The 26741-nt window shown below is 48.5% G+C and overlaps 4 protein-coding genes across 5 annotated transcripts in view; all 4 read right to left on the reverse strand.

Moving 5' to 3' along the window:
- HOXA3 (homeobox A3) overlaps positions 1-170 on the reverse strand; it is an 18648-nt gene extending 18478 nt beyond the window's left edge. The window contains exon 1 of the mRNA XM_080579644.1: positions 32-170. The gene's annotated coding sequence lies outside the window, so the exon portion shown is untranslated. The remainder of the gene's footprint in view (positions 1-31) is intronic.
- HOXA4 (homeobox A4) lies at positions 127-26621 on the reverse strand. 2 transcript variants are annotated; one of them, XM_080579641.1, is made up of 4 exons: positions 25565-26621; positions 13928-14031; positions 3330-3603; positions 127-2838 (listed from the first exon to the last, which is right to left on the reverse strand). In XM_080579641.1, exons 1-4 carry the CDS (start codon positions 25755-25757, stop codon positions 2510-2512), a joined length of 900 nt encoding a protein of 299 aa, XP_080435767.1. In that variant the 5' UTR covers positions 25758-26621; the 3' UTR covers positions 127-2509. The 2 variants fall into 2 exon arrangements, with proteins under 2 accessions (XP_080435767.1, XP_080435766.1); XM_080579640.1 differs by lacking the exons at positions 13928-14031; positions 25565-26621 and having other exon boundaries at positions 3330-9997.
- On the reverse strand, positions 14878-17693 carry HOXA5 (homeobox A5). Its single transcript, XM_080579649.1, has 2 exons — positions 16909-17693; positions 14878-15936 (listed from the first exon to the last, which is right to left on the reverse strand). Exons 1-2 carry the CDS (start codon positions 17468-17470, stop codon positions 15686-15688), a joined length of 813 nt encoding a protein of 270 aa, XP_080435775.1. The 5' UTR covers positions 17471-17693; the 3' UTR covers positions 14878-15685.
- Positions 18505-21682, reverse strand: HOXA6 (homeobox A6). Its single transcript, XM_080579650.1, has 2 exons — positions 21119-21682; positions 18505-19759 (listed from the first exon to the last, which is right to left on the reverse strand). Exons 1-2 carry the CDS (start codon positions 21552-21554, stop codon positions 19500-19502), a joined length of 696 nt encoding a protein of 231 aa, XP_080435776.1. The 5' UTR covers positions 21555-21682; the 3' UTR covers positions 18505-19499.
- Positions 26622-26741: the final 120 nt, after the last annotated feature.

Genomic DNA, 26741 nt, shown 5'->3' on the forward strand with positions numbered 1-26741 from the left:
AGGGGGGAAGGGGGGAAAAATGAAAATTTACCTTAAACGACGAAAATCTGCCATGGGGTATTTTGCAGTCCGCTCTTCATTCTCCACCAAGAGCATGTACATTTTTTTAGCAGACAGCCAAGATGCTGTGTCTTTACACATGACCACTTTTTTTTTCTTTTTTTTTTTTTTCAGGAAAATCCTTTGCGTCTTCACAGACTTTTCCAAGAGAATGCCTTTCAGAACCGCTGTTGAATTACAAAGAAGTATTTATTGTAGGAGGTGATTAATGATTCTCGCTAAAATTGCTATTTGCAGCGTGATTTCATTTCTCTTTTCAATGGGAGCAAACAGGTTTATACGCATAGGCTGCACACCAAAGAAATCCTGCATTGCCAGTTAATACGTTTCAGCTGGAATTTTGCTCGCTTGTGCTAATGTGGGCTCTAAGTATATGGAGGGACTCTCGAGCAACGCACAATACACGCTTGCAGATAGTAGCTACCTCACTTACAGCTATATTCTCCCCCTTTATAAGGAGGCAGCTGGCAATTTAGGGTTTAGCAAACAGCAATACGTGAGTGGAAGCGCGCTATTCAGGCCTGCTTGCTGGTCGGGTTCAGAGACAGCGGTGTTTGCTCAGTGTATTTACAACCGCCATATCTCTGATGCTGAACATACTCTGCCAATGACACGTTAAATTTTTCACCCGGGCGCTACGTGCTCCTCGGACAGGCAGAGATGCTCAGCATAACCGGGGCCTGGTGCAAGGCACCCGAGGGGTGGCGAGGCACCCACTTCTCCGGCCTCCGCCACGTGAAGGGTCCGAAAATCCCTCTCGGATGTGTTTGGCTAAGCAACTAAATCTTGGCCTTCGGTGGTGCTTCCCTGGAAGATTTACTAGCGCTGGAGTTCCTTTCAATGTTTTTTCCTCCCCAGCTCGGTGCTGGTCTCAGAAAGAGCTGAGAAAGCCCGCGGAGGCAGCGACGGGAGGCTCCAAGCTGCAACCTCTTGGCCCCCGGTTCGCCTCCATCGTTTGGAGGATCTCGGTCAGATAAACCGTTTGAGTTGTGCCCAGCTTCATGTCACTGCTAAGGCTTTCTCAAAACATTTCGAAATTGTCTTAAAAAAAAAAAAAAAAAAAAAAAAGGAAGAGGAACAGAAAAGACAGCTAGAGAAACTTCAGGTTACCGCCCATGTATTTCCCTTCGAAGTGCTAGCCAATTGAGAAATCACAATCGGACGAAAATGAACGAATAAATCACGACTGGCTAGAGATTTAAAGTGTTATCATGGGGAGCATGTGTGACTTCTCCTCCAGCAAAATCCGCCAGGGGAGCTTATTGGCTCCCAGTAGAAGCTCAGTTTCTCTGTGCTGCAGTCGAAAACAGTCTCAAGCCCAGCGATGGAGAGCCGGACTAATTCTGCCACAAGTCTGCTAAAGAGAAGACCACTCACCTACACAATACAGCAAGACCTTTCCTGGTCCTACTGTGCCTTTTTTTTTTCTTTCTTTTTTTTTTTTTCAGGCAGGCACTTAGGATTCAGGACGCTTTGCACTATATTTAAAGCAACCATTACCTTATTGACAAGATTAATCCAAGTTAAAACAATGCGTTAAACCGTTGTTTTCCGTTCCTGGTGCCAACACCAACGAAGCACAAGGTGTAGGAAACAGCACTGAGGGGACTTGTGTGTTTCAAGCGTTTAATTCTTTTGTACAGAATAATCTTTATTACCAGCATTTGGCACTGTTTACATTACACCAAAAATCCACAAAATTGTACATGGACCCAAACGGTTGAGACGGTGCCAAATATGAAGACAGCAACAGCCTTTATAGCATTTTTTTTTAAATAAATGCAATAGGGAATGTGGAGAAAAACTAATATATCACAGCTACAGCGGGGGCTACACTTAAAACCAGTTAAGTTACCTTTGATACATAAAACACTTCCCTTGAGACAGCGTGAGGGGACAGTTTTCGTAAGTTTTTAACCTCCGTGAACGTGTGAGTTCGCTTTCCTGTGTTGGTGTGTGTGCATACGTGTATGTGCACCCTCACACACACGCACACTCACACGGGAATCCACGACCACGCCACGAAACAACGCTATTCAAGTCAATGCCTTACACAAGTGTCTCACGAGGTCTTGGCTTTGTTTTAACCGTCTTTTTATTTTTTAAAGTGTTCTCTACAAAAAAAAAAAAAAAAAGAGTCCGTCTTAGGTACAGAGAATTCGTCCGTGACAGCATCCAGCACTCTCTTACACCGAGGGCAAGAGAGTGTTTCCATAAATAGAAAAAAAATGATGGGCATGGAACCATTATCTATATACAATGTAGACAATCGTCCGGATTTTGGTTTAAACATGTGCCCGTTCTTGGGCACGTCTCGTCTTCCTTTTCTGATCCTGTTTTGTTTTACACAGTTGTTTGGTCCAAACGGCCAGCCACCAGCACGGGCAGCTGGAAAACCCCAATAGATAGGTAAATATATATATATTAAAAAAAATAATAATAACCGTATTTATAGCGCGGCTGCGTTGGGTGTAGACCCATCGAGCGGATGGGGGTGGCCCTGTGTCTGTGCTTTGGACTGCTGGCTCAGTGTGGACTGGTTTGAGGAGCGCATCTTTGTGTTAGGCAGTTTATGGTCTTTCTTCCACTTCATGCGCCGATTCTGGAACCAGATCTTGACCTGGCGCTCGGAGAGGCAGAGGGTGTGCGCGATCTCGATGCGTCTCCTCCTGGTCAGGTAGCGGTTGAAGTGGAACTCCTTCTCCAGCTCCAGGACCTGCTGTCTGGTGTAGGCAGTGCGAGACCTCTTGGGCTCCCCTCCGTTGTAATTGGGATTGACTGAACGTGCACACACGGGCACACACGCGGAGGGGAAAGAAAAGGGGGTGGGGGGCGATGGAACATAATCATTATATAATAACTTGACACCAGGTTCAAATAAGATACATAACGGCAAGAAAAATTGTTTCGCAGCCTATCGACAGTGGGGACAATCGAGGAGCAATAAAAAATGGTGATGGGCATTTGGGTTAGAAGAAAAGCTTCAAAGACACATGGCCCAGAGCCACTGCAGGGCAATTAAATTTATGGGGGCTATAATTACTGCCCTAACAGTTTGGCGTCTCGTAAATCTTTTGATAAAGGACCCCGGATACAAAAGGTTTCTCACTTTTTTTTTTTTTTTATTAGGAAACGCGGAGGGAGAAGGAGGGAAGGAAAAAAAAAAAAAGCCACACACGCAACGACCCGTCCCGGCCCCGGCTGCACCCTCCCCCCTTTCCCTTCTCTGAAGGCTCATCCCAGCCTCCCCCTTGCCCGGGGCAACTCACCCGTGCTCACATGGATCTTCTTCATCCAGGGGTACACCACCGGCTCCTTCCCCTTCAGCCCGGCCAGGCTCTTGTCGGGCAGCAGCGGGCACCCGGCCCCGGTGCCGGCCCCGGCGGCGGGGGCCGCTTCGCAGCGGCGCTGCAGGGCATGGCCGGGGAGCAGGGGCTGGGCCGGCCCGGGGTGGCCCTTGGCGGGCGGCGGCGGCGAAGCGCCCGGGGGCGGCTGCTCGGGGCCCGGGGCGGCGCTGCCGGCGCTGCTGTAGCTGTAGGGCGCCTGGGGGTAGGAGGGTGCCTGCGTCGGGTACAGCGCCTCGGGAGGCGGCCCCGGCGGCCCGGGCGGCGCAGCGGGAGCCTGGTAGCCGGGCTCCCTGCGCGGCCGGGGGAAGTACTCGGGCAGCGGCGGGCCCGGGTGCGCGGCGGCGTGCAGGTGCGGCGGCGGCGGCGGCGGCGGCGGCGGCGGCGGCGGCGGGGCGTGCGGGTGCGGGTGCGGGTGCGGGTGGTAGCTGGCGGAGGAGCTGCCGGCGCTGCCGCCGTGCTGCGTGTACTCCTCGCAGGGAGGGAATTTGGGCTCGATGTAGTTGGAGTTTATCAAAAACGAACTCATGGTCATTAATTTGTGAAGTGCAAAAATACTAATTTTTCTCGCGTTGTCGTTTTTCTGGGCTCGACGAGGCCCCTCCCCTTCCCCCCCCCCCCCCTCCCTCCCCTCCCTCCGTCTCCCCCTCCCGCCGCTGTCAAGTGCTCGCCGCTGCCAAAGTTTGGGCCTCCAGCTTTCCCCCCCCCCCCTTCCCCGCCGCACTCCCCTCCCTTCCTCTCTTCCCACCCCTGGAGCGCGTACAACACACACACACAACACACGCACACACACACACACACACACACACCCCGACACACCATCACCACCTGACCGCCAGCGCCAATTACCGCGCGGGGCCGCGGACCCCGGATCAGGAAATGGAAGGAGGACGAGCGGCCGCCGGGCTCGGGGCAGCTCCGCACCCGCGGGCCCTCCGCGGGGGCCGCTCCCGGCACCGCCGCCGCCTCCGCGCCTCCTCTCGGGGCGGCCCCGACGGGGGCTCCCCCGCGCCCCGCGCCCGCTCCTCACCCCATCCCATCCCATCCCCGCCGCCCCGGGCCGTCGGGGTGTCAAGCGAGATAAAACTAATCCAGACCTGACATTTTCTTTTTTTTTCCCCGCAGCACTTTGGGTTTAATTTTTTTTTTCCCCTATTTGGCGGAGCGCAGCCCGGCTGCGTGATCCGGGGGGAGGCAGGCATTACACGGGGCGTTGCACGATCGGTTTAAGCGAGTCCATCTCCAAATAGCCTCGAGTCGGGGCTGCCGGGCTGCGGCCACCTCCTCTGCCCCCCCCTCCCCACCACCACCCGGACCGCGGAGGGCCGGCAGCCCCCGGCCCCCCGCGCCTCTGCAGCCGCGGTCGCTGGAGGACGAGACGCAAAACTTAGCGTGGGCGGCGAGGGAAGGCCGAAGAGAGCCCCTAAGTGTCTTGTGGGGCGGGGGGGGTGGCATACAGCGAGGCTGGAAATAACGGGGAGGAGAAGGGGAAGGGGGAAAGGGAGGCGGACACGGAGGTCCCGAACGCTTCCTACCGGCGGCTCGCTGCTCCCTTTCCTCAGAGCAGCGTTTTGCAAACTACGAATTTAAGCCCGCCGCTTTGGTATGCGTGGTGCTGGGTTTATTTCTGGATTTCTAATTCCATGAGAAATCGCTTGCGCTTTCGCAAAAGTAACTCACAAACCCTGGTGTAGGAGAGAAAGGGCACTCGAGCACTTCTGCCGTGCTAAAACTGAGGCTGTTAACGATATTTTCAGCTCAGAGGGAAAAGAGGCAACCGCCCTGACCTTAGGTAATTGAAATTTGATGGTGAAACTAATTACACTCTAATTCTAGGGGGAAAAAATATTTATTGAACGCCATCTACTCTCGTAAATTGGGAGTTAGAAGCGAACTTTTTGGATTTTTTTTTTCACCTTTTCACGAAAGCATAAAACCACGTAGAAATATTTACCACACCCCTCGCGAATATAATTGCTGAGTGGGTAATCTCATCCCCTGGTATGGGAAAATACATCTAATATATCAAGTGTAAATATGATACGTTTTAGATCTTGCCCTCCTAAAGATATTACATTAACAGTTAGCCTGGTTTAAATTCAGATTATTGCCTTTTGCAGTTTTATAGATAATGGATACATGCAATAAAATTCTATTTGAATATATATTCTATCTAACTAGACACACCGCGTATCGATTTATATTTTCTACACACGCACACACGCACATTGCAGGCGGCTTGTAATATGTTAGAACATTTCCAGCACTTGGGTATACTGGGGTACTTATCTAAACAATCACTCATTTCCTGCTCATATCGAATGTCTAATTTGTAAAGAGAGTTAAAACACATTTACTTACTCATTTCCAACAGCACATCTATGGAAGTCTTTAACTAGTGTAATAGATAAGTTTCTCTATTTACTCTGCATGGAGAGGAAATGCGGTTACACGCACCCAGAGAGCCGCAACTGTGCAGCAGCACCCATTTGAAAGGAAAGGCGACATTGTTTTATTAATAAACAAGCAAACAAACAAACAAGCAAGCAAAAGCAACACGGCGACTCATACTGTACAAGACTAAAGCTCCCACCTACGTTACTGTAAAAAATGAAAGATTGTCAGAGACCCCCGCGAGCAGAGAGCAGTTTCCCGGCGTCCAGGAGATGCATGCACGCACACAGACACACACGTACAAATACCTGCTGGCCAGCACCAGATGAATTACACTGGATTACCGTACCCATTATCCTCGGCATAAGGGACTAGTCCTGAGACACTACGGCTAGAACGCTACAGCAGATACCGTGCTCCCGAGCCACGGTAAAACACAACGAAAACTGGTGTCCTGATTTGTAGGCTGAGCGCTCTATTCGGAGAGCTGACCGCGTTCTGCTTCCTATTATTTACCGTGATTAGATCTCAAAGTATACTTGTTTCACTGCACCTCTTTCTACTGTGTATCTCTGGCGCTCGGTTAAACGGAGAATGATGCGATTTTGTATACGACTGTAAATCTGCAAGGTGACCTGAGCTGCGCGGCTGCAGTCTGTTTTTTCGTGTGGTTCTATTAGTCTGCGAAGATGTGCTGAGGCAGGACCTCCAAAAGGCCTGTTCCATGTCTTTGTGGTTTTGTTATCATAAACAAGAACCCAGCCAAGACCACCAAGTGTTATCTTGCACACGGCCATTTCGACATTTTACTGCAAGATTTATGGCTGTAATAAACAATCTCAGAAACCCTTTTTTTTCCCCGGTACTTCCCTTTAACAAACTTGTAGCATCATCCTAACCTCTTAAGGAAAGAAAAGGAGAGGAAAAATAGGCCAGGTCCCTTATTTTTGCAGGAGGACTGAAGTCTCGGTTTCGCTGGTGAAGGAGACTTTAATCAGTTAATAGAGGAGCCAGAGTTTCCTGGCCGAGGCTGGCTGAGGAGATGGGGACTGCACTGGAATGAAGTTGAGAGGGAGAGACTTAATTGCCATGCACCAAGAAGAGCCAACCTCACGCATACCCAAAGAGGGGGAGAGGGGGATCCCCCCTTTTCTCGGGAAACGTGCGAGCACCCCTGCTCCCCTCCACGTGCGCGGCTAAACCGTAATGACCGCGAAAGAGAAAATAATAACAAGAATAGCAATAACAGCAGCAATAATAGTAATAATAATAATAATAATAATTCAAGTCAACCTTTCGCCGTGCCCGGGCACCCTCCACAGAGAGAGTGGTAGGAGGAAGAAGAATCGCACTAGCAGCCTGGTTTGAATTTGATTTGAACCATTTTGAATATATTTAGCCCCAGCTTTCCCCTCTTGAATGCTAGGCTGTCCCAAGTTTCAAAGTGACCGAAAAGTGACACCGTGTGCATTTTGTTTCTTATTAATCTTACACATTGACAGTCTTTGTTAAATAACAAGGCGTGCCCTTCACCAGGCGACATTTTCATATTTGTTAGACGCGGTGACCTGAAGTTCACCTCGGCCTTGGACTTAGTTTTTCTAAAAGGTCTATAACAGTGTCTTTTAGATAGCGGGGTGCTTTGCCCAGGTCACTACTTCTAAAGGAAAATTAAGAAAAAATCGCGGGAAAATGTAAACGTTATGGAATGTATCGACTGTATTCCCTCCTTTGTTCTGGGAATCATAAAGCCCCGAGGCAGCTACTGCCTTCCACGGTTGCAAGCACCCGCTCTATATGGTCGCTACTGGGGCAATGCTCACATTTTTGCCCAAGTTCAGACTTTTGTGAAAGCGGGGACTTCACTGGCACTGGCTCTCTTCTTAACAACTGGATGTTTGGCGGGATTTGCTCGCTCTGTCCTGGCATGGTTAAATAAACACACAGAAAATGTGATTTGTGCCCGGATTTGAAATGAATGGTCTTTTGACCATACCTTCCAGACCAGAGAGCAGTGTGCTGAATGCAGAGAGTGAAAGGGAAGAAATAGTTTGTCTCAATTTATTAACTGTTCCTTCTTTCCTTTTTTTTTTTTTTTTTTTAAGGAATAATCTAGACACCGATTCAGAAGATTCAATATTTGCTGAAGTTGAAGTTTCAACTTCCTTGAAAATATCCTCATTGGTATTTTTATTCTAGGCTGGATTGAAAAATATGGAATTCGAGAGGCTAATTGTTTTGGTAAGGAAGCAAATGAATTTCAGTCACCTTCTCTTGAGTAACCCAGTTATAGCAACAGCTTTCGTTCTGGGTGTATCAAAGACGCATTGTTGTTCTTGGAAACAATCTGCCTGCTATTCTTTAACAAAATAGATATTTGGCTATGGCTTTTAGCTTGTTATCAGGCTTCGCTCTTACACCAAATAAATACTCTAGATGTGAAAGGTTAAACAATATCTCCGGTGAGGAAAGGCTCCCCAAACGCGCAATGCCAGGGCTCGCTTCAAGTTAGCAGCAGCAGGGACATGCGAGCAACGTCTACATGCCGAACAAATACTTGCATGCACACCTTTTCTGCGCTTCAGCAGGTACTTCGGGCAAAATCTCCAATGACAGCTTTGGCTAATCTGAAATCTAACACCTCGCAAATTTGTTCCCAAGAAACATCACTCGGCTGCCACGATCCAGCTGGGTCTGTAGCAAATAATTCACGCGTGCCCAATGCATCGAGGACGGTGTAACCTCCTGCCTTTTGGGGTCGAAAGGCAGCTATGCGTGGATGGCGGTAAGGTGCGCTCTTTCTCTGCCTTCCTCATGGCACTGTCCCCTCCTCCACACCTTGCACAGCTGCTTATCAATATTTTGGAATCTCCTTTCCCCCTTCCATCCTCATCACTGCAACCTGAATCCGGCGGCGCCTTGCAGTGCTCTCCCCAAAAAGCAGTTCCCTGTGCAATATTGGCCACTTCTCCTTCCAGACCCGCCTAGCCGAGGAGCTAAAGCTTCAACACCGAGGCGGCACTGGGAACAAAAAATCCCAGCAATGTGGAAATAACTCTCTGCGCAAATAAATTCCTCTAAACTTTTTTTTTTTCCATTCTCCTTGGCGGGGGAGAGGAGGGAAAACATCCCTTCCTGCTCCCCATTTCTCTGGCAACTGCTGCCTCGGGTAATTCCAGAAGGCTCTGAGGTCCATCCAAATCACGGAGCTGCTCTGGGCGTCAGTTTCTCCGCAATATTTTCCATCGATAGCACAACATGGCCCCATCGCTCCGCGGTTTAAGCGAGCTCCCTCGGACTAAACATATAACCCGCCCGTATGATCTGCAGCATGTCCTGTTTAAGCACAGTTTAGTGGTCGCTACAGAAACGAGAGCAAAAACAAAGACGCGGCTAGGATCGATACACACGTTAATAGCTTTGCTCCTATCTTATCTTCCTGCCATTTTGCAAAGTGAGAAGGCTTAACATTAAACCTCTTAAAGCGGGTTATTATATAATAAACAAGGGTGAAACATTTTGCTACCTGACTCTCGGAGGAGGCAGCACCAGCGGCTGGCGTGGGGGTAACATGCATGTTTACCTGCCGCGCCTCAACTCGAGATATTCAGACACAAATGTGGCCGATAATTCAAGATGAAATACAACGTGTATTACTCTTGAAAAGAGGAATTTTCTATCCTTTCCTCGGTAATTGAGGTCATTCAGCCAGTAGGGTTCACCTGGAGTCCATACTGTGATACACACGTAACTCAAAGCTATTTTATCTTTTGTGCTGATAGTCAAGATCTCGGCTATAACATTGACATCAAACTCTGTCTGGGCGAATGACTAAGAGTGGTGCAAAACGTAAACTTTTGACCCTCAACTTTTTGACCTGCAGTTGTAACGCCCTTAACCACAAAGATATACAAAAGCTATGCAGCTTCTTTTAGGACTAAGAGAGTCGCACTGTTTGTTTCAATACTTCTGCCGTTTCCTCCCGCTTTCTAAGGGCTTTTTTTTTTTTTTTCTTCTTCTTGCTGATGAGAAATCGGATACTTTTGCATTTTTAATTATTGTTTTCTTTTTTCTTTCTTTCTTTAATCTGGCAGCTTTGTAAAGTGCTGTTAAATCAGTTTGCACACCCTTTCGGCAGCGTTGGAGGAAAGCCTGTTACTCAAAGGCGCTATATGGTTACAATTGCAGGTGAAATGCTGGGTAAGTTCTGGGCGTGAGGTTGGAAGGATATAGAGACTGGCGTTGGGGGAAAAGCTGCAGCTCTCTGCTGCTAGGGTCTTAGTCATTTCTCCTTGATTTAAACATAAAGAAACAACTCTAATTGTTTGCGAAGCCTTGTCTAGGCAAACGAGTTGACTGTGAACTTGGTCTAAAGCGAGCTCTGCTGGTGATTCCTAGGGTGTGCAGATTTATCTTTTCTGCATTTACTTAACCTGGCAGTGAACTGCACGGGCTGCCATTTGTTATCCAGAGACAGACTTCACCTCAAGCAAGGACTGTTCCACAAAATTGCAATAATTACCCAATAACCTTCATAGCAAATATTATTATTGAAAAGACATTTTTGGGGGGTTATAGGAAAGATTCCTTATGCGTGCTATAAGGCGAAATCCTTGCAAATTTCACACGCTCTCCGTGTCAGATTTGATATTGTTTGTGCGTGTAGCTACACGAACATGTGACTGTGATAGTCCATGAGTATGTGGCTTCCAGAGAGACGTTAGTGGGGATGCTTTCATTTAAAAAGAATAATATTTTCAAAGATGATCAGGCGGCTGTGGGAGCTGTATTTTTTTTTTTTTTTTTGCGCTCTGGGTAGCAACTCCAACAACAAACTGGGGATATTTTAAGGGCAGGCAAGAAAAAGAGCTAAGAAAGCAAGGCGATGCCATAACTTGGCCAGGAGATTTACTTATGTCTGCCTTTAATGCGTTAAATCTGTATTTGCGGGGAGGGAAAAGGCATTGCTCCAGTATCCAGGGTTTGAAATCGAAACCTCCTGATCCGCCCCTTCTGATCTGTTCCATTCAATTTCCCATGGAGCAGATTGCAAACCCTTCTATTGTCACCCTTTCACAGATACACACTTATTAAACGTAAGGAAATGGCAGAATAATAATTTCCCTATAATGTTCTGCAATTAGGGCGTTTGCGCGGCTTAGAAAGCGCTGCAGAACTGTAATTTACGGATGACTTTCAAGCGAATTGTTCTACTTCTGGTTTAGAGAAAGTTACGACTTACAAAGTCACTAGTTACACACATTAAGAGAGTTGCCTAATCTTTAATTGGCCTAACGCTTAGACATGACACACTACACTCAAGTATTTCTTTCAGAGGATTAAGTAAACTATATTTCAATGCGCTCAACGCCACTTGCCATGCCTAAAGTAAAACAAACTCGCACGCATTAATCCCCAAAACACAGCAGAAAAATAATGTGCGCAGATAAGACCTCTCTCTTGATTCCAGGCGATTATTCTCCATGACATTTTTCACTCAGAAAACAATTAGGACCTGGGAATATTTTTGTAGAGTTCGGCAGTCTGGAGTTGTTTGAATTTAAAATTTAAAAAGTGGATTATAAAATCTTAATGAGCTTCTGGTTTTGAGTGACTTCGACTGCCCTGCTTAGAACGAGGCAGGGCCAAAAATATTGAGGAGCTGTCATTTCTAGCTAACTTTCTCTTGTTGTTAGTGTGTTTCTTGCAGTACGTGCGGGTTTATACGTTTATGGGTTTCGTGATTTTTTTTTTTTCGCCATAGTTCTTGAATTTCTGTTCCCAGCTTTACGAGAATGTACTCTAGAAAGCACATCCAAAAATGTGAAAGTAATAGGAGCAAATCTTTTCGCTTTAGACCACTACAACGCGGGATGATATCCAGGTTCCAAAAATACTAGTTGAAAGGGTGTGGGGGTGTGTTTGTGTATTCACCAGATAATTCAAATAACGCAATGTTGTCGACTATTGAGTAACCGTGAATGGTTCGCGCCTAGTATCGTTCTCTGTAACATGAAAAGGATTTTCCTTCGGAAAAGGACACGTATATGAATGAAGCCCAAACTTTTAAAGTCCTTTCATGCCTTTCCCTCGAACTATCAATTTTTTATGGCACATAATATAATATAATACACGCCTATCATAAAAATCTTTCTGGTATTCCTATTGATGAAACTGTGACAGCTAGTGTACTATAAAATCCCCAGCTGTTTATTACGGAAATAATTTTCAAATCTGTATTTGGATATGCGCTTTTAAAGCCTTTCCCATTTTTTGAATATAAAACTTATGCATATGTGTTTGTTTAGTGCTCACAGAAAGATCCACAGACACAAAGGCTTCGGACTTCATTTATCTTACACAGGAGGTTGACTCCAAATATTAAATATTTGTAAAACTTTGAAATCTTTGAACTGAGCCAACCTTATATACTACCGTTTCTTTAACATGAAAAGGAGACAGATTTAAGAAAGGGATCAGTCGGCAATGTCGATTTCGGACCCTGTGCAGACCTTGCAGAGGTACACGCCAACCTCACCCTCCTGTACCCCTCTGCTTTCCCCTCTTTTTGCTCTCAATGCCACATATCGTCCAAACTGCAGCTTTCAGGAGGGGTAGCGCAAGCAAAATACAACAAAGCCTGTCTCCCATCTCGCATCAAACCGCCCAGTTCTTCTTGAAACTCGAGTTTATGACACATCGAGGAAAACAATGCAACCTGCAGAGGCGATTGCATTGAATCCCTTCTGATCCGAATCTGAGCGGAGATACCTACAACTGGTTTGCATACAGAAGTATTTTGGAGCTAATTCTCAGATCTCTTCCCCGGCCCCCGAATAGTCCATCCACACCCCCACGATCCCTCTCTCTAAGGGTAAGGATCAGGCCTTAAAGCTACCCAAAGAGAGACAGAGCTCCTTTCACCCTTTCATTCAAGTCCTGGAAATTCAAAGACTAAAGTTAAATCCGGCCATAAAGTTTATTGCTGAGTAATCACACTCTAGTGAGAACAGTCCACTTAAATAAAAAGAATGTGGAAGTAAACATGCAGCTGGGGCCTACCCCACAATGGCAGCCAGCAATATAAGGCAGAGAGGGAGAGAGCAGAGCTATGGGGATATTTACAATCTTCAATAAACCAAGCCCGTATTTCATAATTTGCAGCACTCTAATGACCTGTAGTCTCTTGTATTAATGCTACAAGTTACAGTCAATTGGTTCGCTTAAAAAAAAAAAAAAAAAAAAAAACACTCGCAGGAACATATATATGTATACACACGTACACACCCTTTGTATGCATAAATACACCGGTATTGGATAAACAGATGCATGTGCCCAGCTTTATACAGGCGTATATGTAGATTTGTACAGGCATGCACACACGCGCACGATTCAAATACATTTATATTTGTATATTTACACGTAGGAGCTGGAAAAAGTTACAGCAGTGTTCTAAATATGCTCACTCGCAAGACACTACACACTCGCGGATGGACGTATACACATAGCTAAAGCTTTCTGCACGACCCATCGCAGAAAATAGGAATCTTAAGCACTCCAGTACAGTCCGTGCCATTTTAATATTTGCTCTGATGTGCAACATATTTTGCCAATCCAAAGATTATTACCATATCAGCACGCCTCCACCTCTATCATGCCTACTTAAGACACTGCCCAGATAATATCAAGCCCTATCTATTTTGTTTCCCTTTTTTTAATCGCCTGCAGTAACTAGTCCTTGCTAAACAAAACCTCTCCAAACTTGGAGAGACTATTGGAGCAAAGGAAGTAATTATCTTCTGCGGTAGTCAAAGTGATTAAAGCTAGGCCCCAAAATCCATCTCTGCCAAAGTCGCTTATTGTGGTTTACTTTGATTTGATCGTTAAAATAGAGCTCTAGCTGCTGCGAGTGAAGGGATGGGGGAATTTGCAGCGCAACCTGTATCATTAGTGGTTGCTCCTGCCTCTCGGGCTCGGTGGGACAGTCCTGAAAGCCTCGAGGCGGAGAGAAAGGGAAAGAGAAAGAGAAAGAGAAAGAGAGAGAGAGAGAGAGAGAGAGAGAGAGAGAGAGAGAGACTCGGCTCCCAACTGTACAAATAAACTTTAAGGAACTTGTGCACAAAACTTACCTTGACTTGCAAGGAGCCATTTTTCATACAGTACTGAGAACTTGTGGTTTGGATACTTCTGTACCTAAAACTGACAATTTGAATGGCCAGGAGGCACACGTAGCCTGCAAAAGAGTCAAATGAAGTCCAGCGTCAGTGAGATTATATGTTATGTGGTATATAATGTTGGATGTCAACTCCCCAAAACCATAAAACTTACTTTAATGGCACCACGTGACTTTTTATAGCCAGTGAGCCTATCTGTCTGTGCTATGGATGATTTTACGATCTAATTCATAGACAAAACCCTATTCATTTGGCACCCAAATGTCATATAGCCGGAACTGGGGCTTATAAAGTTTACTGTTTTATAACTTTTAAGGGAAGGCATCAATGTAACCAGTCAGTAAATGTGCAAATCTTTAGTTGCTCTTAGAAGCTCAGAAGAGTTAACCATTCAAGCTCTGATGGGGTAAGTAACATTGCGTTTATAGAAAACTAATCGTAGCGAAGAAAACCAAAAAAATCTGTAAAGGGCGAAAAGTGGGAGCGTGGCTATCGAGTGTTACTAGTAGACGCAGAGGGCTCTAACGTGGCTGTCCTGCAAATATACTTAATGAAACCACAGGAGAAAATCTAGAGCGATGCAAACACGTCTTGGAGTTAGCAGGGTGTTTTAACAAAGCACATGTTTTTTCAACCATCAGCAAACAACTAACAGTTGATTCACCCACAAAGGGTGTTGATTGTGGTCCTGCAACGCAGCTTTCCACCTAGCCAGAAACCATTAAGGAGGAACTTATGGTCAAACTTTCAATTAAAAATACTGGTATCGGACAAATGCAGCTCTACCACTTGCAACGTGCAGCGTGAGCCAGGTAAAATATTATTACAAACTCTGCACTGGTTAATATTTCTAAGAGGCAAATCAGGAAGCACAACTTCTTGCTTTGCACAAACCAGATCACGAAAACTTTACAATAGAAAGTTTATTTTTTTTGTTGATTTCCAGTCAGTTTTTTTAAAAACAAATACAAAAAAAAAAAAGCTGATCACAGTTTGCTCAAACAGCCAGACTTTGACTATATTTGTAACTTTGTTCACAAAAAAAAACGTACATCACAGAAGCTGCGCTTAATAAGAGCCACTTCTAAGAGTTCGTGCAAAGAGTCATATACAAAGGCACAGCAAGGACATACTGCTTGGAATCACAGTTTTCGTCACAGATTCACTATTCACTACACGTAGGACAAGTTCAGTTGATTTCATCATTTCACCTCTACAACAGCATTAATTACACAGGAATTATATAGGTAGTTTGAATAAAAATATTTTTAACAGCTTGGAGCTATACAGACATTAACACTTGACCACACATGCACAGTTAAGCAGGTTGAGTGCAACACATAACATTTGTACTAAACCGGGGGAGGGTTTCTTTCTCTCTCTCTTTTTTCCTTTTTTTTTTTCTTTTTTGTTTTGCTTTTTTTAACAGTTACTTCAAGTAACACATCTCGCTTCATATAAATAAGTTAAAACATCTATTATTTTTTTCAAGACAAAGCCATTCAAGACAAAGAAATGTACGATAAAAGCAGATCTACTTATACACGCGAGAGAATGGTAATAAACAGGCTCATGATTAAAAGATGAATAAGGGCGACAAGAACAGGGTTTCTTCACAGAAGTAACACAAGGAAGTTTTAGAAAGTCAACTTAGTACTGACATGAGACGCAGGGTCAGCTAATACTGCTCAGTACTTTTAATTGATCAAATGCTTAGGGACGGAATGCCCCTCCTGCAGCTGCCATGCTCATACTTTTCAGCTTATTATCCTTTTTCCATTTCATTCTCCTGTTTTGGAACCAGATCTTTATTTGTCTCTCTGAGAGGCAAAGAGCATGTGCTATTTCAATCCTTCTTCTGCGGGTCAGGTATCTATTGAAGTGAAATTCTTTTTCCAGCTCCAAGGTCTGATATCGGGTGTAAGCAGTCCGAGCCCTTTTCCCTTCTGGTCCCCCTATGTTGTCTGGAAGAGAAAAGTACATGATTTAGATTCTCAGCAGCGACTTGGAGCCTTCATGTCTTATTGCAGCTACGAGCCACCAAGACCGTTATTCTCAGCCCTGCTCGGTTTTGTTTCTGGTTTGGATAAATGCTCAACAAGTTTCCCCCTCCAGCCCCTTTCCGAAAAGGCTTGGGGGAGGGGGGCTTTGGTGGTCGTGGGAAGTTTTCGCTCGGATTTTGCTTTCGATTTCCCCCCAAAAGAGAAAACTACTCTTTCATCGAGCGCTTAAGGCTCTCCCCCCCCCAACGCCTCCCACAGCTAAGCTGTCGTGGAGGATGCCCGCGACGCTCGCCGGGCTTTCGGGGCTGGGCGAGCGAGGCAGAGGCTTGCAGCCCTTTCCCACGGCCGAGCTGGGGACGGCTCCGGGAGGCGGCGAGCCCCCGGCCGCTCCCCCGGCCGCCAGGGCACGGCAGGTAGCGAGGGCTGGGGGCTGCTCCGCTCCCCCGCGCCCCTCTGCCCGCTCCCCCGGAGTCCGGGGGGTGCTCGACCCCCTCCCCCCCGGCTTCCCAACAGTGTAAAGTGCCCTCCTCGCCCTCGGCTATTCTCTTTTTACCACGGCTCGGCAAAAGAAAGGGGGTCGGCAGCGCTGTTCCCACTGGAGGATCCCCCTGGACGAGCAGAGCCAGGGGCAGCCCCCGCTCTCGGTCCCCCCTCCGGGAAGGCGTCTGCTGCTCCCCCACTCCCTGCGAGCCTGGGGCCGGCGGTGGGAGCCGGGCGGGCTGTGTTCAGGGGGCCGTGCGCTTTGCTTTCGGGGGGGACTTGCCCAGACAACGGAGCGGGCTTCCCTGCAAGCGGAGTTGTGCGCGGAGGCTGCACGCTTCTCACGCCCTCCTCTCCCCCTCTCCCCGACCTTCCTCGGCGCAGACACCCGGTTTACATTAAAGGCTGTTTTTCCTCCAGAGAAATAAAGAAAGAACAGGGTATTTGCTTTACCATGACTTATGTGCAGTTTTCGCATCCAGGGGTAGATCTGGGGCTGTGAAGGCTGGGCTGTGCTTTGGTCGGTCGGGGCACTTGCCTGCTCGCTGCTTGCTGGAGTGTCTTCCTCAGTCCCAGACGAGGTGCCAACCCCGTCCCTGCTGATGTGCGTGTTGCTGCTGGAATTGGACGAAGTGCTGGTGGAGTTGGCGAGGGAGTTTTTCACCCCGTGGTGACTCTCGCTGACAGGCGAACCGGCCACGGCGGTGCAGGGCAGAGGGTCAGGGGGAGGCGAGTGGGAAGACGTCGCGGGCTGGTTGTACCTGGGCTCTGTCGAGGCAGAGGTGGTGTTGGCCGGGTAACTGCGGGGTCTCTCATTGGCACCAAAGTGGGTGGAAGCAGAGCGCCCGACGCTGAGGTCCATGCCATTGTAGCCGTATCCGTACCTGCCGGAGTGCATGTTGGCGGAGTCCCTGTATTGCTCGCTCACCGAGCTGTGATCTCCATAATTATGTAACTGGTAGTCCGGGCCATTTGGATAGCGACCGCAAAATGAGTTTACAAAATAAGAGCTCATTTGTTTTTTGATATGTGTGCTTGATTTGTGGCTCTTGGTCGTTTTGTGCGTCTATAGCACCCTTGCACAATTTATGATGAATTATGGAAATGACTGGGACATGTACTTGGTTCCCTCCTACGTAGGCACCCAAATATGGGGTACGGCTTCAAATCACGTGCTTTTGTTGTCCAGTCGTAAATCCTGCCTGATGACCTCTAGAGGTAAACTCGTGCACTGGTGGGGGAGCTGGGAGGGCGCGGGCGGCCCGGGGCGCGCCGCCGCCGCGCGTCGCCGCCGCCGCCGCCCGCCCGTCCGCCGGCCTCGAGCGCCACCCGCTGGCGGCGCGGGGCACGGCGGCGGCTCCGCGGGGTCGGCCCGGGGTGACGGCCCCCGACGGCGGCGCGGAGAGGAGCTCTCCGCCGGGGAAGGGAAGGGGCCGCCGGACGGCGCTTCCCCGCCGCCCCGCGGCGCTTCCCCGCCGCCCCCCGGAGCTTCCCCGCCGCCCCCCGGCCGCAGCTCGGCGGGGCTCCGTGCCCCCCGGCCGGGCGAGGCTGGGCTGCGGCACGCACAGATCCTGCGGGATCCATCGTCGGATGCCGGCCGCGGGCGAGTCCCTGTCGGGGTTCCTATGATCGTCCCCTTTCTCCCCCGCAGCGGGTTTCGAGAGGCGAGCGGGTCCCGCCGGTCGGCGGTGGCAGGTAGCTACGCGGGCTGGACACGGCGTTTTTCCTAGCTAGGGGGCCAAATTCCAGGCGGCTGCATGGTCGCCGAGACTTTTCCTGCCTCCCAGAGAAAATACGAAGCCGGTGGTAGCCATTTTGCATTAGGATTCTCGAGATGTGGCTTTTAAAATGTTTAGAGCGGTAGCCCAAACTGTGCTTCCTTGCAAACAAAAGAGCCTCGATGCGTATACGAGTGGATTTGTACACAGCTTCACACGCACACTCACACACGCACATTATAATAGAGAGGGCTATAACGTATATATTAATCAATATTTTCACTGCGCCTATATTACTTACACAGAACTCGACATGGAACCATGCAGTTACTTTTCCTTAGAGTATCTATTTATTTATTTATTTTTCAGTGCGAGGAAATGCGAACGTGAATCAAGATACCACAAAAGCGGGGGAGAATATCCCCGAGTTAATACGACAGACACTTTTCTTTTAATTCAAAAGAGGAAGAAAAAAAAAAAAAAGACGGACCCAAGCCCACAAATCCCTAAGAAACGTAGTCCATAATTCAAAGCCCCTTCAGTGTAGAGCCGAGCTCACCGAAATCTCGGTGTAAGCTCAACGGGAACCACAGAAATTCGCCCGCTTCAAAACCTCTTCCCTCGCTCGTCCTAAAGTTGAACGCCGTGCTCTTACTTTAATACCAGTAGTGCAGATTAAACTCAGTTTAGCGGCATTTAGAAATCTCCCTGCAATTCATTTTTCGCTTTAACTGCAATCTTATACGCAACTTTTTATACAACGATTTTTTTAAAAAGGATTTTTCTTCTTTTTTTACTATTTAAATATCTTATACGTGTGTAAAACTTTTTTTTCTCCCCTACAGATCATAAAATCCCAAACACAGCATAACGAGACGGCCCGCCGTAGCGAGAACTAGTAAAAAGATAAAACCAATATTTTCTAAAATCTCTCGTATTTCTACAATATGCACATTCATAATCACAAAAAAAAATACTAGCTTATCTGTTCTCACATAGGCACGCCAGAGACACTCACGCACACACACATGCTCACCTCAAATATTTAAAAATTTGGGCCGTGTCTCTAATACTTTAAGCAACACCATCTACACTTTGGAAAAGTGGCTATGTATATACATGACCGCAGCTCGAAAGCTAGGACTTCTACATATTTTAGAGAAAGTCACAGTTGATTGCAAATGTATATCTTTTCACCAAGCCTTTTGAGAATTAATAGGCTGTGACAAACCTATAGGATTTTAGTAGCAGAAGGAACACAAGGTAAATAATAATAGTAACAGTAAGCGCTAAGGAAAGGCCTGGTAGCGTTTATTAAACATGGTTCTACTCCCCTGACTTTTCCTCTGTTTCTTCGCTGCTGGGCTGTGTGGAATTTATGAATTTGTTTTCCTTTTTCCATTTCATCCGCCTGTTTTGAAACCATATTTTAATCTGGCGTTCAGTAAGGCAGAGAGCGTTTGCAATCTCAATGCGTCGTCTTCTGGTTAAGTATCTGTTAAAATGAAATTCCTTCTCTAACTCTAGCGTTTGGTATCTGGTGTAAGTTTGCCTCCCTCGTCTCCCATGAGTTCCATATACTGTACCTGTAGAAGTAAAGACAAAACGATCGCATTGGACAGGGCCCAGTGATTTCAGACCAGAAAGAGCGGTTAGTATATTCTGCCTCCTTTCGCAGGCACAATCTCATGGGGGCGGGGGGCTGGGGGGGTGCTCTGGTTTTCCGGAGGCTTTTTTTTTTTTTTGTCCCTATTTTTTCCTTTTCTCCTGCCTGAACAGCTGTAAAAGCGGACGTGCGTCGTGCTTCTGGGGTAACTGTGATACAAAGCGAGGCTGTAAGGTGGACCTAGGGGAAGCGAGGTAGGTAACACCCTTATAAATCGCTGAGCAGGAGCTGCCCTCTGCATGCAGCCAGCCTGTGCGCACACACGCGCGCACACACACACACACGTGTGCGAGCCGGGGAGCTGCACGCATGTGTGCGGGTGGCTGCGGGCGTGCATAGATGCGTGTGTTTACACAAACACGCTCTATCGCTGTGGCTATGGCTACGGAGGGTCTGTAATTTAAGTCTCACGATAGACATCAGCTAAAGATCATAGAACAGCCTTTGCCATTTGCTCCGGAATTTATTGCCCTCGACTGCAAAGCAGCATCAGAATGGTCTTGCTGAAAGTTTAACTTTCCAAAAAAGAAAGGCAAGCCGCAGTCCAACAAGCGTAAACCCGGGAGGGGGAGAGCGGGGAGCCATTAGCGAGCACTGCAAGGAAATGTGTTAATGGGATGATTCCAAATAAGTGCCAGCCCGATGCAGTTCCTCCCCCCCCCCCCCCCCCCGGCCTTTCCTCTCCGCCAGCACCACTCCTAGACGGAACAGTTCGGTTCTGTGAAGTTCACTTGTAAGGCAGAGAAAATCCGCGGTGCCCTGGCGGTGCGCACACGGCCCCAGAAACGTGCTCCTAATATCCAATCCTTCCACGCTAACGAGCTGGGGGAGGGGGGCGAGGAGGAATGTGCCACAAACGCCTTGCATCCTCAGCGCAGAGGGCATAGTCCTTACATCGCTCTCTGACAATGAAGGAGCCGAGCTGAAGCTTTGGGGTGGCTTTAGGAGAGGGGGGAAAGCTCTCTGCTCCCTCTCTTGTGTTGTTGTTCTTATTATATTTATTTTTTGCCTGCTTCCCAGGGGTCCCGCAGTAACTTTCCCCAGCGGACCCCCGAGCAGGGCTCTGGCCACCACTCGCAGGGTGCCAGCGTGCCAGGGCTGAAATAACCTGGGAGGGTTTCACGTTACACGCTGCCCTGCAGGAGCCATTTCTTTCCAGCAGCCCGGACTCTATCTAAGGGGAAAAAAAAATAATAATAAAAAAAACTAAAATCCGGGGGAAAGAAACTTTTCCTGTCCCCCCCCGCGCCCCCCCTCCCCGTTGCATTCAATGCCTTACCAGCACAGGAGTTCATCCGCTGCATCCAGGGGTAAACAGGGCTCGTGTACTTCCGGTCGGTGCCTTCGTCATTTACAATTTTGGCTTGCACGCCGCTCGATTTGTACTGCTGCTCGGGAGAAAAGTGCGGGTAGTCCCCGTGTCCCCTCTGCTTGCCACTGCCGGAGGGAGAGGCGCTACTAATTTCCTTGTCCGAATAAAAACAAGAGGCTCCGTACTCATAGGAAGCCCGATTGCAAGCAAGGACGGTGTTGGACTGTTGGTAGAAACAAGGTGAGGTGTAAGTCTTGTCCTGCAGGCTGCTTGCCCCGTACGAAGCCGGAAAATGCCTGAGAGCATCATAGCCCGCCGGGTAAAGGGGGATCTGCCCGAGGAAAGAGTCCTGGCCACTGGGCAGGCTCCCAGGGAAAGTGGGATTCACGAAATAGGAACTCATTTGCTCTCCCCTCGCCCGGCCCGTGATTTGTTGTGTATTAGTACATCTGGCTATAACTATTAGTAGTCATCGAAGTGGTTTGTTTCTGGATGGCCGAGCGCCAAAAGCGACAGCAGAAAATAGGAGCAGCTGACGGCGGGGCGGCCAATGGGAGAGCGAGCGGCGCCCGCTCCCCCGGGGCCGCCGCCACCGCGCCGCGAAGTTACCGGCAAGCCCCGGCCCCGCCGCGCCGCCCCCGGCCCGCGGGGACCGGCCGCGCCCCCGGCCCCGGCGGCGCCGCCCCTCTCCCGGGGAGATGCCCTAAGATCAGCAATAATAATAATAATAACGATAATAATATAGCCAGCCGCAGCGCGCCGTGACAGCGGAGGATGGGGACGCGCCTCCCCTGACCCCGGCGGTTTAATGGGGGGTGAGGTGCGGCCGGTAAAAGTTGGCTACCCCCTCCCGGGAGCCGGGCAGGGTGGGCGAGCCGGCCCCCGGCCCTCGGGAGGAGGGAGGCGGTGATGGATGCTGCGGAGGGAAAGTTTAGAGCACGTGAAAAAGGGGAGCGGGGCTCCCCGCAGCACCGCGCAGCGACGGTTTTTTCGGGGGGGGCTGCCGGTGTTTGAGCCCCCGTGGCCGCCGCTTCTCCCTTTTTCCCACCGCCACGCCACAGCCGCGACCCTCCAGCTTGGAGGCGATTTTTTGCGGTCGCCCCTCGGCCGAGGCTTCCAGCACCAGCTTTTGTGTCGGGGGCTGCACCTCCTGCGTGGGTGAGGTCTCGTGTCTTAATGAACGCTCCGGTAATTAACGCCGAGGTTCTGGCTGGGGCAGGAGGCGGCGGCCTTCTGGGGAAGGGGAGTTTTGGTTTGCACGAAGGGCTCGGGAAGGCCCTGAGAAGGGCCGGGCGAGCCCCCGGAGCCCCGCGAGCAGCCCAAATAAACTTCCACGTGTCTGCCTTCCCCGAGCACCCCCCCGCCAAAGTGGAGCTGAGTGAATCAAACATTCAAATTCAAAAACGAGCCAGTAGGACTATTCCTAATTAATATAGCTCCACTAATGAGTCAGCAGAAGCCAATCGGTTTCGTTGTTGCTCCAAATAATTGGATCAAGCGCGGATGTGTGTCTTTAAGAGGGAAAAAAATACATGAAACAAGCATTTCCACGTTCATTTTTCAACATGGCAGTTAACCCATAGCGGAAATATAATTCTTGGCCCAGGGCAGGGACAGTAACAGTGCTGAAGAAATTCGCTGAGATGCTTTTAATTCAGCCGTAACCCTGCAGTTCCTGGGGATAGCACGAGGTTGTTCATTGCAAGCTGTGTTTACTCATAATCCGTTCCCATTACAACAGATTGAATAGCTTAATTTTAAACGTGCTCTGGCAGAAAGTGGCATTCGTGCGAGCCCCGTTTCCTAAAGTAGCTTTAAAAGGCGAATTTTGTTGTTGTTGGAGGACTATTTATCTCATTTCCGGGGGCGGATTACGATACCTATAAAACAGTAGTGAGTTAAAACATCGCTCCACAATAGTTTGTATTGTTCGCAGTCTCAGCTGGACTTTCACATTCAGATGTTGATTGCCTCCAATTTTTTTTTCTTCGGCTTCCTTAACCTCTTCATCCCGGCTAATCCATAAACACACCTGGTAGAATTACATCTCTCTAGCTACAGGCTTTGGGAGGTCATTCGAGCAAAGTGTATTTACTGCAAGCCAGCCTTCCCCAGGAAAAAAAAAAAAAAAAAAGTTTTTTGCTCTCGGCAAGCAGAGTTATAAAATGAGGGGAAGGACAGCAAACAAGCACACAACACGGCAAGCAAAAAGAGGTTTTAAAACGAGCAGATTTTTGCTAACGTGGGTCAGAACGAAAACGCACCGTGAAAAATCAAGACTTGGGGCAAGCGAAGCCCACCGCACCTACTTTAAAAAGTTGTGGCCAGACGGCCTTTTGTTTGAATCCATCGAACGGAGACCAAACTAGAAAAATCGCTCAAGGCTTAGTTATATTTACATTTTATAGCATTGCTTACGCACTGATTTATTTCTCTCTCTCTTTTTTTTTTTTTTTTGACTCTTTCCTTCTGTTTCTCAAGTTCTTGCTCGCATCCAAATCAAACCGCCCAAAGGCCGACCGCGGGCAGCGAAAACATTTCTTCGTTGATCCCATGATATTGTAAGGAATTAAACGTGGACGTTTGCCTGGCTGGGTCGTGTTAGAGTGCTTACAGTGACAGCTAAGCAATCTGCACTGCAATCTCCGCTTCGGTCACATTCATGCGTCCTCTCCGCTCCTCCCCCTACCCCCAGAAAACCCCAAATTACACCGACCCGTTACCCCCGAGCTCTGGCCCTCCCGGACACGTTTCGCAGTACTTTTCCTTCCCGGAAAGCCAGCCGGAGCATTTTGCCACCGCCACAAAGTCACACTTTGCCACGGCCACTTATCCCATCCGCCTTTTATTTGTTTGCGGACTTCCCCGCACGGCCAGCGCCTCCTCCGCCAAGCATTTCGCCTTCGTCCCCGCGCCGAAATCCCCGCCAGCGGCTCCAGCCACCCTCGGATGCAGGTGCGGGGGCAGTTACCCTCTTAAGCTTCAAAGCCTCCTTCTCCTCGTATACAAATCCACTTTACAAATCCTTCTCATGCTCGGCAGCGTCCCCAAAAACAACCTTTAACTAATAGCTTCTAATCCAAACAGTTTGGGCAACGCGACCCGCTGTTTAGACTGGAGGGGTATTAGGGAGCTCGCTAGGGGGACTCGGGCTCGTCCTGACCGGCGTGATATTTTGCAGTTGACACACACACCGAGGGAAAAGCGGAGGGGAAGGGGAGGGGGCAGCTGCCGGAATACCAGTGAGCGAGCTCTGATGCTCCCTTAGAGGTGAAGTAGGCCGGATTTTTTTTTAATCTCTCTTTTTTTTAAAAAAAAAAAGTTTGATTTTGATTTCATTCTTTTATTATTATTTTTATTTTTATTTTTTCCCCGTGGGCTCCCGCAGGAGCGCTCCCAGCGCTGCCCTTCCCAGGGGCTGCGGGGGCTGCTCCGCTCCGCGTCCGCCTCCGCCGCTCGGCCACGCCGTGGCAGCACTGAGCACCCGCGGCCCCGCAATAAATAATCCGCCGCTCCCTGCAGCTCCACTCCGGCGGATACCGCAATGCAATGCAAATGCGATGCTTTTAGCAGCCCGGCTGCACAAACAGCGCACATTTCCAGCGCTCCGAGCCGCTCACCCGTGATGGCTGGCACCGAGAGGAAGGGAGCGGGGAGGCGGCGGGGACCCGGGCTCCGTCACGGGGGTCGTTCCCCGCCCGAGCCCCCCTCCCGAGCCGAGGGGAGAAAGGGAAAAGCTCCGTCTCCGGCGCTGAAATCGGTTTCACCGCCGCCAAACCCGCTCCGCGCAGCCGGGGCGCGCAAAGCTGCCGGGGCGCTGCTCCCACGGCCCCGCCGCGGGGCGCGGGGCTGCTGCAGGCAGCGCCCGGGCTGATAAAGAAAATCAAAGCCACATTCCCCGCTCCAGAAATAACCTGAGGAGGCATTGTGCTGATTGGTGTGATTTTTCTTTCCTTCCCCCAACCCCCCCCCCCACGAAATAATCACAAATAAATTACATCTACAATTCAGCTGCCGCAAATGAACTTTAAGCTAATGCTGCGAAAGACAAATTACTGCTTTTATATTTCTATATATATATTTTTTCATCCTGCGGGGGAAAAAAATATTAAATATCTCCTCGGATTGATATCGTAAACCTGAAAATAAGCTGAATGTCACAGCAACCCCCAGGCAAATGCAAACAGAAATAAACTTCGTGAAAAATCCACGGCTTCCCTATTAAATAATAGCAAGTAGACATTTTATTTAGGCATATTTTTGCATGCACTGGTTAAATCGAAATAAGCTGAGCTGTGGCCACATCTATTTTTGGCCGGTAGCATTTCCATTTGGTTTAATTGCATATGTCTAATATTTAAACGTATTAAACCATGTTTCCCTGCTTACGGTAGTGTCATATACATTTCTCACCTTTTAGGTTCTGGCTCACAGGAGCCCCTGCGACTTTGACAGCTGTCGCTTTGGCTGCACAGGAGACGAATCGCCCTCCTTTTGGTGCCAGAAGAAGCAGGAAATTAGCCAGGTTGCAAGTTGAAAATCTGCCACGCCAGTGCTTTGAATCCAATATGCCACACCTTCCAGCGGGGGAACTGGAAATTGCCATCCCGGATCTGTGTTCTAGGCGGCTGCTTATGCCGAACCTCCGCACACTTTGTTCACTATTGCCTTACAAAGAACAAATGAAATGGGGATTGAAAGCCAGAGAGATCCGAAGCAGGACAGAGCTCAGCAAAAGAATGCGGCTCTATTCTCGCAAGGGAAATTATAAAAAAGTTCATGTTCACGGTTACCATCCACATGACCGACAACGACCAATGGAAAAACCGAACAACTCATAAAGTTGTATTGCAAAGTTGTAAATTTTCATAAACAACAACGGATTTATGGCCTTTTCCTCATCACTAAGAAGAGGCAGGTCTTAGAGAGGCGCCATCTTACCACAGAGGCAGCTCTGGAGTTTTTTAAAAGACCTGGAGTTTGCACTAATTTTATTAAAATTACAATTAGTACGTTGACCAGGAACTGAGCGCAGCAGAAAAAAGGAACTTCCGCGCAAATTATGCTCTCCTTCTACCTGTATTTATCCGGCCGAATAAAGGGACTTTTCGGGCTTTTTTTTTTTCATTTTTTTCATTTTTTTCTTTTTTTAATGATTGAAAATATTTGATCCCCTTGGCGTTATGTGGTACATTGAAAAAAATATCTATTTTTAAAGCAGGCTTGTTTTTCCCCTTTTTAATCCCATTCTTATACCCCCCGCATCTAGAAAGCTGCCCGCGCGTACCCGATCATTTACACTTGGAAGTTTCGCATCGCACTTTTTGTTCATTACCAAATATTATTTCACTGTCTACGATTTCGGCTTGGTGACGGGCCGCCTGGGCTGGGATCGCGATTTCAAGAGGGCACTGGAACACGGTGGAAGGAAGCCCTCCCATACAGAAGGCTTTCCACTTTATTAATCAACTGCGCTGGGGAAAAAAAATCACGAAGTCGAGATAGAGAAATTGACTGATTCCTATCCATTCATCACCTTGGATTTTATTTTTTTTTTCATACCGATTACGAAAAAAAAAAAAAAAGATTC

Source organism: Anser brachyrhynchus (assembly GCF_964034855.1).
Source record: "Anser brachyrhynchus genome assembly, chromosome: 2".
In the NCBI taxonomy this organism is placed as follows: Eukaryota; Metazoa; Chordata; class Aves; order Anseriformes; family Anatidae; genus Anser; species Anser brachyrhynchus.

Coding starts and splice junctions, on each gene's coding strand:
- HOXA4 (XM_080579640.1), bottom strand. CDS start 4,449: ATGGGATGGGATGGGGTGAGGAGCGGGCGCGGGGCGCGGGGGAGCCCC. Junction 2,839..3,329: donor GAAGATCCATGTGAGCACGG/GTGAGTTGCCCC, acceptor GTGCACGTTCAG/TCAATCCCAATTACAACGGA.
- HOXA6 (XM_080579650.1), bottom strand. CDS start 21,554: ATGAGTTCCTATTTCGTGAATCCCACTTTCCCTGGGAGCCTGCCCAGT. Junction 19,760..21,118: donor GCGGATGAACTCCTGTGCTG/GTAAGGCATTGA, acceptor TTACTTCTACAG/GTACAGTATATGGAACTCAT.
- HOXA5 (XM_080579649.1), bottom strand. CDS start 17,470: ATGAGCTCTTATTTTGTAAACTCATTTTGCGGTCGCTATCCAAATGGC. Junction 15,937..16,908: donor AAAACTGCACATAAGTCATG/GTAAAGCAAATA, acceptor TTTCTCTTCCAG/ACAACATAGGGGGACCAGAA.